We start from the raw sequence: 21,864 nt of genomic DNA on the forward strand, positions 1-21,864 counted from the left end.
TATAACATAAAAAGATGTATTTACATTTTGATTGGAAAATGGAGCAGCTGACCCACTGTGTATGCCTGACTTTCCTTCTGTTTAAGAACGTTTCTTTAGACAGCTGAAAGTTACGGTAGGCCTTTGTGACTCTATGTCCAGGATTTGATTCTCACTTTGTAAGAATCAAATCCTGGATAAACCTGTTATGTCAAGAAGTGGCTTTGAATTAGTGATTAGTAGTGATCTGTTAATTACTCATGGTATTCTCACAGAAAGCTAAATTAGATGATCTAAGAGTTTTACTTAGATGACCTCAGAGAAAACACAACATTAGGCAACTTTTGTGCCAACTGTTAATTCCCAACCAACCAGGACGTATCTGTGTTATCGCAAAGCTGTTTGACTTGCTTTTAACCCCTATCTAACATTTCTAGCAAAAACTGCCGTCCCTGGGTGGGCTCGAACCACCAACCTTTCGGTTAACAGCCGAACGCGCTAACCGATTGCGCCACAGAGACCATGCTGCCAGCCGGTACCAAATGTAACAAATCCAATAAAAGTGTCACAAATATTCCGCATGACGAACTCTGTCTGGCCGCAATATTTTTTAATTAATTAGCAGCGACATAATTTCATCTGTACCCTTGTGTGTGAACCTCACATTGCCTGTTCTCCAGGAAAACGTTGGAAAACAGGAGACCTCTGTTTGCTCAGATTTTTAAAATTGTGTTTTGCACATTTCATTTATGCAAAATAAAACTGGAATTTCGCCCGCACATTTGCACCTGTACTGGGCGCACACAGACGTGCACATACGGGACATGCACATTGTGTTAAACACAACATGATAACATGACATAACTTGATAACATGAACAGACTACATGAAGAAACCCTGACGCAAGATTGCCAGGGCTCGTACGGGATTTGAACCTGAGACCCAGCCGTAGCGAGACTCATACCCCAACGCAGAGGTGTGATGCCAAAGATAGCGCGAAAGGAAACATATGATGAGCTGTGGCGACCCCTACAGCGAAAGAAGATGAACAGCACTTGATCCACACAACAAATTTCTACCTTTTAAAAGTGAAGCTGAGTAGAAAACTTCACTAGTAGTGACACTATAACAAGCCACTTTGTGATACAAAGCAAAGTCCATCAGAAGAGAAACTTGTTTAAGTATTACTTCAACTCATTTGCAGCTAATGGAGTAAAATGCAGGACTGACTGTAAACAGGGACGTTATGGGCAGCTAGGTGTGAATAGGTGTGAGCAAGCCTGCAGAAGAGGCTGAAGGCTGCTAGTTTGAGTCCCTGTTCTGACACATCATCACTACAATGCATCACTCTTTGTGTTTCTTTGATTTATTGTTTTATTGTTAAAAAAGGGAAAAGGGGAAAATATCCTGAATGTGATTTAATACATGTATCTAAAAATAAGTCCTCTGTGCTGCTGCAGGCTGATGAGAATTAAAACCAATATTCGTACATTCACTTCAGCTTCAGGTTCCTGGAGGTCAACTTTACAGAGCATCCTAACAACCTCCATGACTGTCCGGTATGGTAGTCGCACCAAAAGTGACAAAAAGGCCCCCCAGCGTGTTGTGGAAACAGGACAAAACATAGTCAGCTAACAGCTGGCATCTCTGGGTCATCTTTACACCACTTTTGTGAAGAGGGCTGGGCAAATCCATGAAGATGGTACACACCCAGGACACCATTTGTTCACGCTGCTTCCATTTTTAAAAACTAGCCAAACACACACAAACGGACTGAAACACAACTTGTTCCCTAGGACTGTAGCACCCCTGAACCTGACACCGCAGCACCTATGTACCACCCTGATGTGCAACAGTCTTCTGCCCAATCCCACATCCTATCCCTTGCCCACGTAACTACTACAGTTTATAATATGTAAATAAAGTTCACTTTGTACTCCTCAACTCCAAACAACTAAAAGCCTCAGGATATACATAAAATATGTATACACATGGCCTGCAAATACCTCATGTTCAGTCCATGCACATGATTTTTTTTCTTATATCTATTTCTTACTGGGTATTTGTAAATTTGTGAATGTAATGTAATGTGTGAAGCATATACACGTATTAAACATTTTACTTTCTCATACACAGTAAATTATATCTAAATATTGTAATTTATATTTATATTCATATCAGTATTTTTGTGTTAAAGTTTTTTGTACCATGTGAGGAATTATTGCCTTGATTTCGTTATTTTGTCATAATAATAACAACAACAATAATAATAATAATAATGACAGCCCAACGGGTGTTTTCTACGTCTGTCTTCGTGCTTCTAATGTGTCTGAGCGGCCTTTATTGTGAAAATCAGAGGCGGAAGCAACCTGTTGACCGGGGTCGGCTGCTCGTTGCAGAGGGTCATTCACATCTTGGACATGGCGGGTCGGGACCGGGTCGTTCACCTGCTTAGGCAACTCGAGCGCGCGGCGTAAGTTAAATTCGAACCGGAAATAGATTCATCCAGACTGAAAAGAACGGTTACTGGTTTCCTTCGAGGGGCGGAGACTGAGTGTGCCAGAGTCCGCTCAAAGATAACAGCGTTTTTGAATTTTCCGGTTAAAGTTCAGTTTTATTGAGGGAAGAGCTCAGGAGGCCACAAGTTCTGGATCAGAGGAGAGTTCTTTAAAATCCGGCTCACCTGTGAAAAACATGTTTCACTGAAAGATTTTTTAAATTAAAACTCCTAGTTTTGCAGTCACATTTGACGTGTGGTCAAATGTGACTGCAAACATTTCCGATAAAAAAGAAAAGTGAAATTTGAGTGATTTCTGGGAGCACATGTGACCAGGTACAGGTGTAAAGCTGCACCTGGAATATCTAATGCTTTTAGAGCCCCTTTCACATTCTCTCATGTAAATTGTCAGTGCATCCTCACATTTTGCACAGTTTGACGTCTAATGCTCGCTCTGATATCATGGTGTTGTTCCTGAATTAACAAAACTAATCTTTGTCCAGGTTCAACATTGCAAATGACCAATCACATTGTAGTGGAGTCATAGGACGTGGAAACATCGTGACACTAACATAAAAACCTAATGGTCTCCTTTTTGGATGTTTTCATGAGTGGACATCGGCAGTTTGGGTTCAAATACTGAACCCATCTTTGTCAGGTTGGAGGAAGAATGACAAGGAAATGCTTCCTGTGCATGAGATGTTCAGGAGCTACTGCAACAACTCAGCTGCTGAACCTTCTCTAAATGTGCAGATTGGTGAAATGACTTCTGCTCTGTGTGAACAGGTGCAGATGTCCTGCTCACTCCAACACCTTCCACCAGGGTAACCTGCACTCATCTACACATCATTCATGTATTCATCAGAGTCTCTGAAAAGGCAGACAAGTGCATCCTGATCAATGTGGATCCTTAACTGATGGCTTGATTTCTATCTCTGCAGGTGTCAGAGCGGCACCCTGCACCGTCCGGAAAACTGACTATGCCTTTGAGGTAACGTCACACCAGACTCTGTTTAATAAGTGTCTAATTTAAGAAGTTCAGCTTGAAGGCTGTTCGGAGATGTAAATCATTAATGTGTTTCAGCTCAGAGTTCAGCTCACATTCACACATTCAAATGAAGCTTCTTTCATTTTTTTAATCAACTGATGGATTCAACCAACCACAGAATGAGAACTTACAGTTTTGAATGTTTTCCTGGATTCATCTGCAGAAGTAGCTAAAACTGTCAGCTCTCCAAACCGAGCTCCTCACTTTTCTAAGACCCGCAAAGTAGTTCCTTTAGTCTGTGGGATTGCTCTGAAAATGCACTGAATTTCATTTGAAGCTTTGACCTGTACAAATACAGGAGAGACTACGGTAAAAATCAAAGCAGCATGAAAGCTGCAGTTCTTCTAACATCCAGCAGAGGGTCCAAGGAGTAACTTAGTCCCCATAGACTTCAATGTTGACATGTCCAACTTTCCAGCAGAAATAGTCCCAACATGTTTACACAGCTTATTTTAGTACAAACTTTGCGGCTCGCATGATCACATGGATCTGTTGATCTAGAACTAACTCCCAAACCACCGTATCTGTATTTCCTGTGGTGCATTAACGGGAACTGACACCTGTAACCTCCACCTACAGACTGTTGAGGTTGTCAAAAATTCCAAGTTTTGAGTTTGTATAAGTTATTTGATGCTGCTCATCTCATCTTTGTTTCATGCAAAGTCTGCACAGTGGCATTTTTACTCCTTAGCCGTAAAAGGCTGATGGGGTATTATTGGCACCCTGTTGGACAGGCCATGGCATAGACCCACAAGTTTGTGAACACAGTAACTCAAGAATGAGGCGATATAGGATTTTCAGATTGATACTTAGGTGTATCTATCTTGGATAAATGCGTAAGGTCACTGGGTCATAAGGATTTCTGTGGGTGAGGTAACAATCCTCAACTTTATGTGTACCACCAGCAGTCTTGACTTGCTCGTCTTTGTGTGGACAGTCTTTATCCCAATGAAAAACAGACTGATCAACTACACACTTATATCCCTTTTCCATTAGCACCTACTCAGGTAGGTACTGCACTCACTCTCTTTTTATTTCCTTCAGATGGCGAGTTCCAACATCCGCTATGGAGAAGGAGTCAGCAAAGAGATCGGCATGGTAACCATCTTCATCCTCCTCATTGCTGTCATGTGATGGTCAGATAGGAATTTTTCTTTCTTCTTTTATTGAGAAGGAGTGACCAATGTGGCTCTCTGTGTTGTTCTTCCTATCATTGTGGCTGTTCGCTGTTCTCTGCGTGCAGGACCTGCAGAACCTCGGCGCAAAAAACGTCTGCGTGATGACAGACAGGAACTTGTCCCAACTTCCTCCAATGAAGGCTGTTTTGGAGTCTCTAGTGAAAAACGGAGTCAAGTACAAAGTCTATGACAATGTCCACGTCGAGCCAACGGACTCCAGGTGCGTTCAATGAGGTCGCTGTCACAAGTGACGGTCTGATTAATGATTGCCTGTCAGATGAAGAGAAAAAAACATGTCTTTGTGTCCAAAATGTCTCATCAGAGAGGAGAGAAGAAAGTTCATCAGAGCCAGGCTTTTTCCTGGCTCTGAGTCGGCTCACATACCTACATGGGGGCGTTTCACAGGGTCACATGACTCTTCCTCCTCACAGAATGAACCGTGTGCACATCAGAGTGCTGAAATACTTAAGCAGTGTTAATGGCAGACAATCAGTAAGTAAATGAATAAGTTAATTTATCAGCTGAAATGACCTCAGCTCGATCTCTGCTGAATTTCAGCTTTAAAGATGCCATCTCCTTTGCTAAAAACCACGCCTTTGATGCGTTTGTGGCGGTGGGCGGTGGCTCAGTGATCGACACATGTAAAGCGGCCAATCTGTACGCGTGTCACCCCGATGCCGACTTCCTGGACTTTGTCAATGCTCCGATTGGCAAAGGGAAGCCGGTGAGTGGAGCTGTGAAACCGCTGATTGCAGGTATGACGCATCCCACTTTTTTTCCTTCTTCCTCCATCTTTGTGGCTAACTTTGGGTTTTTGTGTCCAGTTCCCACAACTGCAGGCACCGGCAGTGAGACCACAGGTGTCGCCATTTTCGACTACGAGCCCTTAAAAGCCAAAACAGGTATAAAAATAGGGATATAAAAGCATATTAGAAGTTGATTTTCCCCTTTGAGATGTTTTAGAAAGACAGTCAGTGAAGATTTAATAGAAATTTACCCTTCATTCTAATTTGTGTTGTACAGTTATTTCATTTTTAACCTTAATTTATATTTTATTCCTTCTTAGTTAAATTTACCCTTTTTAATTTTTCATATTTATTTCCTATCTTATTCATAGCCTTTCCTTTTTTTGTTTTCTTTAGGTCACGAGCAGTTGTCCAAGCATTTCACTACATATCGTACTGTGTATGACTGTGTACGTGACAAATAAAATTTGAATTTGAATTTGAATTTGAATTTGAAATCATAAATCAGCCAATAGAAACCAAGCTGCAGGAGCTGTTATTCATTATCCAAGTTCTTATGATGGACCCTGAGCTGTGATTGGCTGTTTATGCTCAGGAATTGCCAGCAGAGCCATCAGACCCACGCTGGGCATCGTGGACCCGACGCACACACTGAGCATGCCTGAGAGAGTCGCCGCCAACAGTGGCTTCGACGTCCTCTGGTCTGTCTGTACTTATGAAGGACATTTATTCATTTTCTGCATTTTTTGATTCATCATTATTATTTTTGTTATCATTATATTATTAGTATTAATATAATTATTATTTGCTGTGATGGTGGCGTGTTCCCTTCATGTTTTTGTAGAGGTAGAGATACTGCCAACCTGATGTGAGACACTTCCATCACACTGATTGATCTCTGCCTTTCAGTCATGCCCTGGAGTCATACACCGCCCTGCCCTACGACCAGAGGAGCCCCTGTCCTACAAACCCCATCAACCGCCCAGCCTACCAGGGCAGCAACCCCATCAGTGATGTCTGGTCCCGCCATGCTCTCCACGTGGTCGCCAAGTACATGAAACGGTACGGCTCCAACTACAACTAAAGTATATCCATGATATGCATTTCATTCAACTGGATTCATTTGTAATTGAAATAAGTCGTGATTGATTGATTACAGAGCTGTGCGAGACCCTGAGGACCTGGAGGCTCGTTCCAGCATGCACCTGGCCAGCGTGTTTGCCGGGATTGGCTTTGGGAATGCCGGGGTTCATCTGTGGTGAGACTGAGACTGAGATTTCCTGTAATCCTGCATGCAGGCTGTTTGTGCTCATCAGCTGATCTTCTTTTGAAATTTGTTTAATTATTTAATTTGTTTCTATTAAACTGCAAACGATTCCTTGAACTTCATCAGTGAGAAAGGAAATCAGGCTTTGAAGAGGGTTTTTAGCTCATTAGTTCATGGATCTGTTTCTGCAGCGTTGCAGTACAGACAGCTGATTGTGGTTTTAAAATGTCACCTGTGATTGTAGGTGTTCTTTAACACTTTGGTGACATCACATTGAAACTTTAGGGACAGTTTAAGACCTTATTTACAGTGATGAGTGGATGAAATGCACTGAAAATGTAGAAACACTAGCAGACGATGCAGAAGAACAAAAAAAAACCAGATAACAAACCAGAAGTGTTTTTGTGGAGTCAATCATGTGATGAAAGTAACAAGCTAATGGTATACAGCTAATAGCAAACATGTATCTGCAGTATTGTATGATTCATGCGATTGAGACATACAACTTTACTTCCCCCTCCCACAATGTGTTTTGTGTGCTTTTGTGGTGTTTTTCTATTTGCTGGACTTTTCTTATTTTGCAGTTTATTAGTATATTTATTCATAGCCAATGTGCATATTTTCCTATTTGAGCTAAACTGATCCACACCTTTGCGTGAGCGTTTCTAAATAAACCTGTTTGTGGTTCCCTCCTTTCAGTCACGGGATGTCCTACCCCATCGCAGGAAACGTCAAGACTCACTCAGCCAAGGGTTACAATGTGGAGCACCCCCTAGTGGTGAGTGATCATTACTGGACATCACAGCTGGCAGTGCTAGCCTGTTTGGCGCCCTGGGCGCCACACACACACATAAAACATATTAAGGATTGTACATTAACATAAAACTGTTGTCGGAACCATACTGAATTCACCAGAGAAACACACACACACACACATATGAAGAGAGAGAGAGTATGCATAGTATGCAAACGGCTACCAAACAGCCATCATAATTCGTCATACAATGAGAACAGGACAAATCAACAATTGACAATGACTAATTAATATTAAAATCTGTAACATAATGTATTGTTTGGAGTTTAGTCTGTTACTGTTACTATTTTTACCATTTCTTCTTGGAGCAACTGTAACCCACATAATTTCCTTAGGGATTAATAAAGTATTCTGATTCTGATTGTTTCAGGATGACCTGCCATTATCCAATGACACATCTGCTTACCTGTATCTTTTGCTCGTTTCTCCTCCTCTTCTTTTCTTTTTTTCTAAACTGAGCACCTGATGGCTTTGAACTTTTCTTGTCCATCTTCCATTGGTTTTAATTTTGCACTCCAGTATGAACACAAATCCCCCAACCCGAGGATCACCACAACATAACCTAATAGACCTACACCTTAGTTCACAGATTTGCTTTGTCTAGGGTTTATTTTTGGGATTTTGCACAACCCAGAATTCAAATCACGAATACATAATGGGCTTGGATTTACAACATTATGAATGAAATGTGCTCTATTTGGAAGCAGCAGGGCTCTCCTCCCTTTTCGACAGGTTGTGTGAGACTTTAAATCATCAAACTGTAAATTATAAATTTTAAATTGTTATTGATCCCTTTACCCCGAGTCCTAAAGTGTATATTTATTTTCTTACTCTTCTTATATTTATTGTTTGTTTACTTGCACTGCTGTAACTGGAGCCTCGTCGTCTCATCTCTCTATTTACTGGACTGTATGTAGCGGAGATGACAATAAAGTTTACTTTGACTTCAGCAGCAGAGCAGGTGCACCCACCTTTCGCGTACAGAATTTCGAAAAAACATTGGTGCAAATTACAAGTCTGTATCATAATGTACCATGAACACAATTTATCGCTCATTCTAGGCCTGAGTACATGAAGGTGCTGTTACTGTGACATGTGGACAGTTGCGTGCCTTTATTTTTCTGCAGGTACTTTTTAAAGTCTAACACACATCATTCGTAGCGATAAGGTTATGGGTATTTTTTTTTATAATGCAGTGCTTTAAAGTTTGATTTGACATGGTGCAGCAGCTTGATTTGGTTTAAAGTCTTTGAGGTTTGGAGCTGGTTTTCACATGCAAGTGCTGCTATATTTAGTACTGTTTGGCCACGTGGGACAATAAGACACACACACATAAAACATATTAAGGATTGTACATTAACATAAAACTGTTGTCGGAACCATACTGAAATTCACCAGAGAAACACACACACACACACACACACACATTATGAATGAAATGTGGGACAATAAAGTTCCTTCTTATCTTAACACAGTCACATTAACAGATGAGGTTGAGACACATTTCTATCTGAAGTGTATGAGTCTAATAGAAAGAAGACACTGTAGGAGAATGGTGTTTTGAGCAAAGTCCCACAAAAATATTTAGATTATGACCCGATTTCTGTGCAGAAATGAGACTAAAACCCTGAAACTTAGTTAACTTCAGTTCTGCAGGTTTCAGCAGAAGAGGGCTCAGTTATAAACATGCAGGGTCAGGAGTGAGTGAAGAGCTATGGGTTTGTTTATTTTAAAGGGACTGTTGCTTCTTGGTTTTTAACATATAGATATAAAAGTATATCATTAGCAAACATTCGTAAGTTACACTACAGGTACAAATTTCAGGTAAATCATTTATGTACAAACTGACCAACAAAAAACTTGAGGTACTCTGGCATTATTATAAAGGTTTTAGTGATATTTTATTAATTACTCACATGTTGTGATGAGAATAATGCAGAATTAAAAATTGAGCAGAAATAAGTGAAGTAGAGAGATGGCATCAACGTTGGAAAGACTGAGAGAAAAGACACCAGGGAGGGAGAGAGCTGTGAGCAGCATGGAAGAACTGATGAGGATGGTCAGACAGATGACTTCATATTCTTAAATTCATTCTGACGTTTGATCACTTTGCTTAATTAGAGCTGAATGATGGTCAAACAAGATTAGAAACAAAGGATGACTCAAACGTGGCCAATGCTCTGGTGCTTAAACAAAACACTACACCTCTGACTGAGATGGACCCGTGCAGGTTCCCTGAGGAACTCCACACAGAACTTTACTTTGTTTCATACTCGACCTGTGTAGCTTTTAAATAAAATGTTCTGCTGAACTTTGTGTTTTCAGCCTCACGGGCTCTCCGTTGTCCTTACGTCTCCGGCCGTCTTCAACTTCACAGCCCCGATGTGTCCGGAGCGCCACCTTGAGGCCGCAGAGATCCTCGGTACCTGAACGCCTCACACTAGGCCATATTAGATTTAGTATAATAGAGACTGTGTGGAATGTCTACTTTATTTATCCAGCCAAACCAAAAGGTTTCCAGACTTCAATGAGCCAAATAGAATCACTCAGTTAGAAAAAAAGACAGAAATACACTGGAGAGGAACCTCCAACAACAACAGGGCACACAAACCGTGAAACATCAAACATCCAAGACAGTCAGCGGGACCTTAAATGCCTCCATTGAGAGACTTTTCAGTTATTTAAGAATATTGAAGGTATTCAAAAATGAGGTTTTTAAAGGCTCTTTGTACCTTTTTAAAGAAGTCTAAAATAGAAAAAATTTAATTTTCTTTATTTTTTTGCAGTAGTAGCACTTTATTTCTTCAGCTAACAATAGAAAATATCCAAATTCACCAAAACTGCCATCACTCTTTAAAAATTGTGCAGTAACAGACTTTCTCTGCGCTATGTTCAGGTGCAGATATCCGGCAGGTGAAGACGGAGGATGCGGGTGCCGTTCTGGCCGACACGCTGCGTCAGATTCTGTACGACCTGCACGTGGAAGATGGACTGGGAGCTGTGGGATACACCAAAGACGACATCCCAGCACTAGTGAAAGGAACGATCCCTCAGGTGGGTCAGAGTCCCCCTTCATATGTGTACTCCTGGGTTAAACTGTGAATTTCTTGAGTCATCCCATATGTTTACATTAAGACATCAACCTCTTTCTTTTGATGTCACTTCTATCCCCAGTTTGCTTCCTTGTGACGATTATTCAAGACCTTAGTGCTAGGGTGTGAGAGGTCCTGGGTTCACATCCTGGTCAAACTCAGAGGCTACTTGCTTTGTATGTTTTTCCTCAAAAACATGTGCAATTTGTTTTCTGGTTTGAATGTTAGAAGGGTATTAAACTGTCCAGACAGAGTGGAAGGCCCCGTAGTATTGTGTTTTGTCCCCATGTAATCTTTTAATGCGACCTTGTTATTCATAGACTTCTTTGATTCTTTGAATTAGCTGATTTCATATCTGCAAATGTGATGTAATGTGAGATAGTGAAGGACACAGGGCCAGGGTGGACCAGGCCTAAACCTGGTCCACCCTGGCCCTGTGTCCTTCACAAGGAGGTGCTATTTGTAACATGGCTTTAAGGAGATATTTGTTTGGATACATGTGTTGATTTATGTTTTATTTCTTCTGGTTTGTTTCCAGGAGCGAGTGACTAAGCTGTCTCCCAGAGCGCACACGGTGGAGGATCTGAGTCGGCTCTTTGAGGCCTCCATGAAGCTCTACTAAACTCAGCTGCAGTTCCTCCCACAGCCACCAGAGGATGCAGTTCTGAGTCTAAAAACCCCTCACAGGCTCAAAATCGTTGACGTTTTTCATTTGAGCTTTGATTAGAAGATTCTTAGGGATTATTATTGAGCTCATCCTTTAAATTCTTTGAAATGATCACCGATTCAAACGTATTGAGCTTCTAACTGCTCATAACCACACTGTGTTCTAGTTTTAATTTGTGAAGCTTTTAGAAAGCTGAGTGAAGTCATATTAAAGATAAATTTTATGGAAATAATGAAGACAGTTTTCTCACATTATATCTGCTCAAACAGACAGATGAATTATTTGATAAAATCCTGCTTCAATATCAGAAAGTATCAGGTGTGTTTTAGATGTAACATTTTAAGGTTTCTGCTGCAGAAACTCCGATTCTGATGAGTTGCTCAGTCTGGTATAGTTCAAATAAAGAAGCTCAGCACTTTGAGCATGTTTTTCTGGTTGTTTTCTGATTTATTTATTTTTTTATTACAAGATCAAATTGTATGCATTTATTTCATATGTTTCACAATCCCAAGCCTACAATAGTACAGAGAAAACCCTAACATTTAAAGAACCTCCTGTGAGTAAGCACTTGGTGACAGTGGGAAGGAAAAACTCCATTTTAAAAGGACAAGACCTCCAGCAGAACCATGTGCAGTGAGGTGCAGTCATCTTGGGGATGAGGGGAGGAAGACACTCCTTCACAGTTACACAAATGATACATATTTGATGTTTTAATAATTTGACAAGTTAATATTTTTTTCCACTGATGGATTGATTGTTTTGCCAACTTGCCAAATTATTTTGCTTGCTTGCCTAACTATTGACTGATGCCAGTTAGTTTAATTAATATTTGTTGATCTGATTACTTGTGTCTATTTAAATGGTAAATGGCCTGTATTTATATAGCGCTTTACTAGTCCCTAAGGACCCCAAAGCGCTTTACATATCCAGTCATCCACCCATTCACACACACATTCACACAAGCTACATTGTAGCCACAGCCACCCTGGGAGCGCACTGACAGAGGCTGCTCTCTTTGATATTTAATCAAAGAGAGCAGCTTTAAACACAACATGTTAAAGTCTGAATTCTCACAGAAGGTGACTGAAACGCAGTTGATTGAAGAATGAGTTTGTCAGCATGAAGCTGCTGGTGTTTGATTGGTCGCTGTCAAAGCTGCTCATTAAAAGCACAGCATTTTTCTGATTAGATTGTCTGGTTGTTTAGTCTCAAATTCTAGTTTATCATGTTTTCCTGTAAAGCTTCTTTCTTCGAAACCTTGATGTCAGCTTCTCACACTTCTCTCCAGAGGTTTGTGTTTGTTGTTTAGTCTCTTTCTCTGCCTTCAGTGAATTATAATTTTCCATAAAACCTTTCAAATATGTGTACTCCTGTGTTAAACTATGAGTTTCTTGAGTCATCCCATATGTTTTTTCATTAAGACATTAACCACTTTTTTTAAATGTCACTTCTATCTCCAGTTTGCTTCCTTGTGATGATTATTCACGGCCTTAGTATGACTATAAACAGTGAACTACCTGCTTGGCCTTTTTCCTCAGACTCCAGTTTCAGGCATCTTTCCTTGAAAGTTTGATAGATCTGGAGCCGTTCATTAACCACGTCAATTTGATTTTGTAGGTTCTCGTCTTTTTTATGGTGCAAATCAGCTCAGTGTTTCTTCACACAGGGGCGCACTTCTTAAAATGTAATGTGCAGCATTACATACAAGTGATGGAGCTGGAAGAACGTGTGTTTGGTATTGAGTCAGTTTTAAATCAGATTCATAGAATTTGTTACAACATCTAGGCTCACCTAGTAATCGTAAGGTTGTGATTCTGCGCTATATAAATTTGAATTGAATTGAATTGAATTGAGTTTAAACCAACCAATTATGGATTGTGTCAAGACTTCGAGTGCAGAAAGAACAGATTTCTAAAGGCACCACTGATGCTCTGTGTGACACAAATGACAAGACAACACCATCAAAGGACAAAGGGGGACGGACGAGGCAAAGAAGAAAAAATGTTTCAGTGTTTGTTCAACCTGTCTTTTTAACTTTTTCTGTTTCCTTCTGACCTGTTTGCCTCACATTTCTGCCACGTTTCCACAGATACAAACAGTTCAGAAGGATAAAGATGAAACTATACTACTGAAAAGCAGAACATCAGCAGAGACAGAAAATCACACATCAACTGCCCGTAAAAGACAGACATGGCCAGGAAATACAAACACCTTGGTAAGTACATTTAAAAAGACTAATCTATAACATTAATTTTATAATGTAGAGTGTTCTCCTGGACCTCACGCTGTTCTTATTTTACTGAAAGTGGAAAGATTCACAGATCCTGAGAATGAGGAGAATGAGGTTATTACCAGTATCATAGTCTTCATAGTCTTCTATCATAGTCTTTTTCTGAAGAAGCTTTCAGGTATGCTGTGCTTGCCTGTGATAATCTTCCTGAAGGAATGCAGATTGAAGAGTTTTGCAGGGGCAACAACCGTCTATGTGAGTTGTTAGAGAGATGCGGTGGGCGCTACCACGTCTTTGATAACAAATACTGGAACAACAACCCGCAGCATGAATACAGAAACAACCAGCTACAGAGGGAAAACCTGCTCAACACAATAAGAGATGGTGAGGAACAATGGCAGAGGCTGTTACACAAATGAGATGCTACAAGAAGTGGAGAGGCTAAAACAACAACAGCAAGAGAGCATTATCTATGAAGCGCCTTGAGGCGACTTTTGTTGTGATTTGGCGCTATATAAATAAAATTGAATTGAATTGAGCATTAGATCGTCATCAAGAAACATGTCACAGGAAGAAATCAGAGAGGAGGCAAAGAAGAGGGTCTACAATATTCTCAAGATGGCTGCTGGTGTTACCACAGGGCTGTTGTTGGGAGCACTGCTTGGTGTGCCGGGAATGATTGCAAACGTTGTTAAAATGCCGAGGACTTTGAAAATACCAGTAAAAATACCAGCAAGTGCCGTAGTGACAGGAGTGGCAACACAGGGAGAACTTCCAACGACTGGTGTTAAATTGGATACAGTTGCACGGCTTGCTGCTACTGCAGGAGCAATAGGTGGAGGTTCCATAGGATATCGTGAAGCTGATGAAGCAGATTCAATAATAGAGGCAGTTGTAAACACAGCTGAGGCTCTTGGTGTACTAGCTGTAGAAGCAGGAAGAACTCTCACAAACCCTGAAACAGAATGTGTTAATCATTTAGAAAAAGATGAACACATTTCAAGACACATGTAATGCTCTAAACTCCTTATCATCATTTTATTACCAAGTGTCACATTTGAACAGCACATATCTGTATTAATTCTTGATTACTTTGTTTGGCTAAGGCAAGTCTTGCTTGGTTGCTTGTGAATTTCACTTGTTGTTTTGTGGTAAATGTGCTGTGATAATCCTTAATAATACATTTGTAATAATTCATGCTGCTGGGTGTGGTTTTAAATTGGTTTCATTTTTCAGTACATGTGTACAATAAATTTCCCCATTCCTCTAATCAACGTCTGTGTATGTGGAGCCCTTCATCCTGACATCCTTTTGTCTTCCATTATTCCTGTTTTCTCCCCCAGTGTGACTTCGGTTTGTATCCATGGACTTTGTTTTCTGTTGCTGACAAAATAAAGTTTTGCCTTTGGTTTAATTCTGTCCCTGGAGTCATCAGTACATTAATACAGTAGCTCTCAGATACTGGAGTACCTGGAGAGAACCTGGGGAGACATTAACATTGCATTTTCAATCACTGGTTAGTGGCCAGTTACATTGCTAGTATAAATATTAGCTGTCATCTGAGCATCCCTCCATCGATCACCTGTTTCTGTGCACATCCAGATCAAACCCGGGTTTCTGATCACCTGACCTTCCCAGCTGTCACAGGTAGGAGTCACGTGTCCCTGTTGTCCTAATTGGCCATATTCTTGTTGACTGATGCTCCTCATGTCTTTGTATAGATCACCTGCGGATCGTTTCGTCTGAAGCCTTCTCTCCATCGATTGCTGGTATGTGTTTATTGTGTGACGTATGTTTAATTATTTTACCTGGTAGTAAACAGTATTCATAGGTTGGAGCTACAGAAGCCTCCTATTGGCCACTTTTTTTGAAAATCGGGCAGCACTTTTTGATCAGTATGTAACTTTGATTTGTCAAGATTGTTATTAATTTTTTCCCAGGGCTACATTACAGAAGCGCTGCTTTGACTTTCCCTTCTTTCGTTCGGGTTTCCTTCTGCCCATTTCAGTAACTGGTGTTAAAGAATAAATATATATTCTTAGTGCTTATTTTCTGATTATATTGTTTTGTGCATTTTAATAATAAAGGCCTGTATAAAAGAAGGCCAGCTTTTACTCACAAACCAAGTTCTCAGCCACACTAGAAATACAGGAAGTGCAGAGCTGCAGAGGCAATATATTAAGAGGGGCCGATGGCGCGATATGGCAGCCTCGCTTCTGTCAGTCTGTCCCAGGGCAGCTGTGGCTACAATTGTAGCTGCCTCCACCAGTGTGTGAATGTGAGAGTGAATGAATAGTGGCATTGTAAAGCGCTTTGGGTGCCTTGAAAAGCGCTATATAAATCCAATCCATTATTATTATTATTATTAAGAACAGGAAACCAAGGAAAAAGCAGTAACTAAGTAACACACACACAGACACACACAGACACACACCAACACACACACACACACACACACACACACACACACACACACACACACACACACACATCAAGTCAGGCCAGAAAGAGTTGTTTTGATCTAAACTATGTGTGACGTGCTAATGACCAAAATAACACCTATATGATACACATTTTTGCCTTCTAATGCTAGAAATCTGCAACTGGCTTTGGGCTGTGCACGGCTCTCTCTTCCGGAAGATGAATAAATGAATAATTTTAAATTGACAATGCTATGTTAATGGCCAACATTAACATTAAAAAAATAACACAGACTAAAAAATTATTTTTGTTGCTGGAAAAACTGGAGATGGAACGAGTGCAGGAGGAAACACAATCATAGGAAAAGAAAATCGATATTATCAGCTCTTTATTTGTGACAAAAAAAGGAAAGTAAAATGAGACCTTAACACTTTTACAGTAAATCTGAAGTGAGGGCAATGAAATCTTTAATCTTGTTATCTTGTTTGTCTTCCTCTCAACGTTTATTGTTTTCCTAAACTTGTTCCTTCACCTCGATGAAAATGTCATGTGTGGAGATAAGACAGGCTTTTGAAATACAGCAAAAATAAACTGGCACATGTCAATATTTTAAAAAAAGAAAATCTTGGTGAATGCACACAGCATGAGCCACGAGTTAACCATTTGTAATATATGGTTTCTGATCCACTTTAGAATCTGCCAAAAACAGTGTCACTGAGATGATAACACAATCAAACCAAATAAACTGAAATCATTAAAATTACTCAGTGCTGGAAATAGTTTTTCAACAATAACACATCATTTATAAATAAAAAGGTCAGTTACTAAAGCATGCGCACATTAAACCAATTCATTTATTTTTTACCCAGCAGTGCTATCTATCCATCTATCTATCTATCACTGAGTAAGTGAAAACTGAAATAACTATTAGCGACCCACAGAAGAGATACTGATTATCTGTATGTAACCTGGGCAATATTCTAATTACACTTCATCCAAAATTTGAGGACCTCTTGCACCCTAAAGAACGAGCAAACCCACTAGTCCAACATGCATGTACAAGTCTTACTTTAAACCGCAGATAGCATACACTGAAGACTGCAGCTGGACCAAGACTGGAGGACGCTAAAGTCTTGTTGACGTCAGAGGTAAAAGGCTTCTTTTGATAAATGCTAATAATAAACTGTGCTTTATTAGAAGAGCTGATTTTTTTACTAACACGCTTTTTAAAGATGAACATTTATGTAGTCTTTAAATAATAATGTAAGACTGTTGTTTAAACTGTTTAAAATAAGTATAACTAGATATACTAGATAGACTCTTTTGACCTCCTTTAAAAGGTCAAAAGATTATTTCCATTTTTGTTCCTTTCTTGGTTTATGTGATCAACAAAAACAGTTTGTTTAAAGGTTAATTTTCTTAATAATGAATAAATAAACAGGTACATGTGTATACACCACATTAAGTACAATGTTCAAATGTGATAAACAAAGATACAGAAAATATTTGGAAACACTGCATAGTTCAAACAATACTATGTTATTTAGTAGACCTGTTCATGACAATTCAAATCACTTGCGTGACACAAATCTACAATCTTATAAAATAAAATAAACACACAGAACAAAGTTCATGTAAAAATCTTTGTTCTTTCTTTTTCTCTCTCTGTGACATCAGTGTGTGTGTTTTACGTTGCAGTTGCTGCAGTGCTCTGCGATGTGGTCACACTTTTTAAAAAAAGCAGTGCACCAACGATCACAGCTACACCTACCAAGACTTTGACAGATTTTTTGGTTGTGTATTTGGTCAAAAGTCTGTAGACTCTGTGGAGAGAGGCTGATAATGATGATGGTTTACTGCGCTCTTCTTGTTGTCTCTGCCAGTCTTTCAGCATCTCAGTGGTGTAGCTGCCTCCTTCATTTTCCATCAGCATGTTCTGTATTGTGTTGACCAGCTGTGTCACCTGGAACTGGTTGTTCCTGTACTCGTCTTGCTGATTTTTCCAGTACTTATTATCTACAACGTGGCACCGACCACCACACTTGTCTACCAAATCTTTCAGAGGCTTATTATTTGTGATGAACTCCATGATGCTCATTCTGTCAGGTAACTGGTCACCATCCGTGAAGACAACTGTTGAATATTTAAATACCTCTGCAGAAAAACACTCCTGCAGTTTCCTGATGACAGCCGTCTCCTGCTCTGTGAATTTCTCCACTCTGAGCACAATAATGAAAGCGTGAGGACCAGGAGGACACTTTGTGACACAGCTTTGTATCTCATGCTTCAGCTCCTGCTCTGAAAATCCTGGGCTAAAAAAACCAGGAGTGTCAATCAAAGTGAGATTTCTTCCAACGACAGATCCAGACTTTGCTTCACAAACATTTGCTTGTGAGTCTGAAAAATTTAGGACTTTGAACTCATTCCTTCCTAATATAGTGTTAGCGAGGCTGCTCTTCCCAGCTCCAGTTTTCCCCAGCAGGACGATCCTCGTTGTGTTTGGAACTAGAAGAAAAAAAGATTAGTTACACTTTTAACACTTGTCTGACTGTAGGCCTAATTGTGCTGTTTGTAAATTGTCTCCTTTATTGGTTTTTGATTCCTGTTTTTAGCAGATGGTGTCACTTAAAGTGAGTTCCAGTTTTGCAGCTCTGTGTTTTGGTTCCTGTTTAACTTTATTAAATATGTAAAAATTGTGTATGTTTCTGTTCTGTGTCTTGTGTACTGTTTGTTTGTGTCTTTCTTGCGGCTGTTACACCCAAATTTCCCCTTGTGGGACAATTAAAGAATTATTCTATTCAATCATTCTTATTCCTGTCCACACGGCAACTTTCAGTTTTTGGTTGTTTTGTTTTATTTTTTCTTCCCACTGAGCTGTTTTGATAGATATATTTTCATTTAACACCACCTTTCACTCAAATAATTCACTAGTCTTACTGTCCCAGTGTGTTTTACCACCTACTAAAGTTCTTTACACACAGCGGATTAATGATAACATCCTACCACACAACCAGAAGAAATCAAAACCATACTTACATGTAAGGTGTGACACACACAAAAACTATATTCACGTTGCGAAAGGCATGTCCACAATGTTACACTCATTGTGGACATGCCTGGAAATGCAAGTATATTGGACAGAAATTCATAACTATATTCATCATGTAACTGAGATTACACTTGATGTTTCTCTGGGATGGTCTTTAGCCAAAGTGTTTAAAGCACTGAAGGTTTGGGTAGTAATGGCAATAATAATCGGACAAGTCTGTGCATGTCCTCAGTCGTCCAGCTCATGGTAGACTGAGAAACTTGGACAGCAAGCAGCTGGAGTTGTTATTTAATTATTGGAGCTAAAGAAGTCTCCTGGAGAAGTCCAGTTGCTTTATTTTGCCAAGCTTCTAGGAATGTTTGAAATTGTTTTAACAACATGGATGAGTTCAAGAACGCTTCAAAGTGAAGGTCATACATTTAAAAGAATTTATGTGTGGGTACAGAATGACAATGGATTGTATTTGACATTCAATTGTTTTATACAGATATATTCTTTATTTTATAAACTATTCAATGTCAATTGTTTTAATTTAGTTAACTACTTTTTGTTTAGACACAGACATGCTGGAGTACTGACTCTCTTTACATTAAGTTTTAATCTAAATAATAATTGCTTTTATTATTATGTGTAAAGATTAACTAAAAATATATAAAGTTACATTAAAAAAAGGGACATTAGTAAAGGCTAATCAGGAAGAGGAAACATAAGGCAAAGCTCCACCAGCATTATTATTCCTGCAGCAACAGGTTAATATCAGTGGGCATAATAAACCCCCCCCCTCCCCCCCTCCACTATCTGTTTATCTATTCAACCATCTACTTATATTATTCATATTTAGATTATATTTACTTACTATACTTTAGGTATACATAAAACACACTCTTACTTGTTTCTTCTGTTTTTCTATGTGCTTTTTTGTCCAAATAAAGCTCATGTTTAACTTTATGCTAAAATGTGTTCACAATAATTTTCTACAATTTCTTTTACTTAAAATCTTAACTTACAAAATATAAAGGTTCATATTTTAATGAAATGGTAAAAAAGTGGATTAATACCCCCCCCCAAATTATCTTCAGTGCTCCTCGTAAATGAAACACGAGGAACATGTTTTAGCTAGGATGTCAAAACAGCCCACTGTGTAGCCGAACACGTTTGCACTGCTTTAGGAAAGACTTGAAAATAATCAGACTGTTTACACTGGTGCTGAATGATACTACAGGCACTTGTATGCATGTCTGTGTACGTCTAAATTCATTGCTCAGTGCATAAAAAAGAAGTTAACCAACTTACCATCCATGATGAAGGTAATCAGCGGTAGTTGTGCCTGAAGCTTATAATTAATGGCAGACTGTGATGTCGGTGTTTCCTCTCTGCTGTCGGACTCTGACTGTAGTTCTGTTTCACTTTCTGTTTCTGTCTTAAGCTGCAACACACCAAAAAAACAAGCAGTTGACGGGCTGTGTTTAAAAGTCTGTAGCTGTATGGAAACTTAAATTATGATTAGGCTACAAATTTTAAATTACAATTTTATTAAAGCAGAATTATTTTTTGTCATGCATATCTCTCCACTGGAAGTTAGCAAAGACTAAACTGTCTTCCTAAATAAATACTAATGAGAATAAATGTTTCAGTGATGCTCAGTTATTTGTAATTAATAAGTAATTAATTCAAAAATCTTAAAATAATGTTGGTTAATTTTTAGAACAGTGGAACTTTCCTCACAATTAAAAAAATAAAAATGATTTGAAATAGAAAAATAATTGTCCACAATCATTCGATGTATATGAATGTGAGAGCAATATTCAGAAATACTCAAAACAATGGTACAGGTACTTGTACTTTACTAATGGTTCTTTTATAACAATTAATATTTTAATGTCTCAGAGGAAATATTACAGCTGTATTTATTACATAATACAGAGCCCCGAAAGGGATATTTGAGGGAAAAAAATTAAGATGAACTCTTGCAAGATCGCACAAAAGTTTTGCAAGATCCTGAGTTAGAGATCCTGCTACTTTTTAAAAAAGGGTCTGTTTCTGTCCATTCAGGAATGAGAAGTGTCCACGGAGTAGACATGGAGGAGGATTTAGAATGTTTCCTGTGGTCACGAGAGGTCTCACAAGAGAACATCACGCACACGCAACAAGACAAAGTATGTATAAAATTCAGTAAGTGAAAGAACAAGATAGCATAAAACACTGGTGTTGAGAAGGCAATTGACTTGTAGAATAACAGAAGTCATATATGCAAGCCTTTAATGTTAACTCTTGTAATTATGTTCAGGTTCATTAAACATGTAAAGTGCACATATGTTTTGAAATGTCATATTGTAATCTGTCTGTATTGTTACTATTCTAACGTGGACGAAGTCCTTCTGTCAACAAACTAAGTACAGCACGGATAAAGAGACTCTTCTGCAGAACCTAAGATATAAAATTGCAGTATGGAAAGTAAGATCAAAAACCAAAGGAGCGCTGTGTGGTCCATCAGGTGTGTTCCACAAGCAACGTGAAGGGATGGCGAGACAGTGAAATACGGCAGGAGAGAATACCTGCAGAAAAATTGACACTGTTGGCAAACTTTGTGAACAAACCAATTTGAAGCCCCTGAGATTTTACATGATGACAAGACGAAATATGGTCAACTTTTCAGTCCTCATCTGAAGTGGATGAATATAGGGAAGATTTCTTCTTCACAGTGTTTTTGTGGTGAGGTGTGGAGATTGGCAGCAGCTGGTTCACTAAAACATGTCCCTTTAGTGAAAACATTGTTACGGGTTCAAATATTGAGGAGGGATACAGGAGGAATTCAAATCACAACACTGGTCCAGAAGGGTTAGGTCAAACGATGATTTTAAGGAACACACGCGTGG

General features: G+C 39.3%; 2 protein-coding genes and 1 non-coding gene across 3 annotated transcripts; 1 reads left to right on the forward strand and 2 right to left on the reverse strand.

Annotated features, from left to right (window-relative positions):
* Positions 1-426: 426 nt before the first annotated feature.
* trnan-guu lies at positions 427-500 on the reverse strand. Its single transcript has one exon. It is a non-coding gene; the product is annotated as a tRNA-Asn (tRNA).
* A 1,847-nt stretch (positions 501-2,347) lies between these two features.
* Positions 2,348-11,709, forward strand: adhfe1 (alcohol dehydrogenase iron containing 1). The gene is made up of 14 exons (XM_005950401.3): positions 2,348-2,452; positions 3,263-3,300; positions 3,418-3,467; positions 4,569-4,622; positions 4,768-4,922; positions 5,261-5,457; positions 5,527-5,604; positions 6,044-6,149; positions 6,358-6,510; positions 6,608-6,706; positions 7,415-7,493; positions 9,855-9,951; positions 10,426-10,583; positions 11,160-11,709. Exons 1-14 carry the CDS (start codon positions 2,400-2,402, stop codon positions 11,241-11,243), a joined length of 1,401 nt encoding a protein of 466 aa, XP_005950463.1. The 5' UTR covers positions 2,348-2,399; the 3' UTR covers positions 11,244-11,709.
* Positions 11,710-16,013: 4,304 nt separating this feature from the next.
* On the reverse strand, positions 16,014-20,459 carry LOC102292059 (GTPase IMAP family member 9). Its single transcript, XM_005950402.3, has 2 exons — positions 20,282-20,459; positions 16,014-18,444 (listed from the first exon to the last, which is right to left on the reverse strand). The coding sequence occupies exons 1-2, from the start codon at positions 20,286-20,288 to the stop codon at positions 17,627-17,629; spliced, it is 825 nt and encodes a 274-aa protein (XP_005950464.1). The 5' UTR covers positions 20,289-20,459; the 3' UTR covers positions 16,014-17,626.
* Positions 20,460-21,864: the final 1,405 nt, after the last annotated feature.

This window comes from Haplochromis burtoni, unplaced genomic scaffold, assembly GCF_018398535.1.
Source record: "Haplochromis burtoni strain Fernald_Lab_line unplaced genomic scaffold, NCSU_Asbu1 Contig_781, whole genome shotgun sequence".
Taxonomy (NCBI): domain Eukaryota; kingdom Metazoa; phylum Chordata; class Actinopteri; order Cichliformes; family Cichlidae; genus Haplochromis; species Haplochromis burtoni.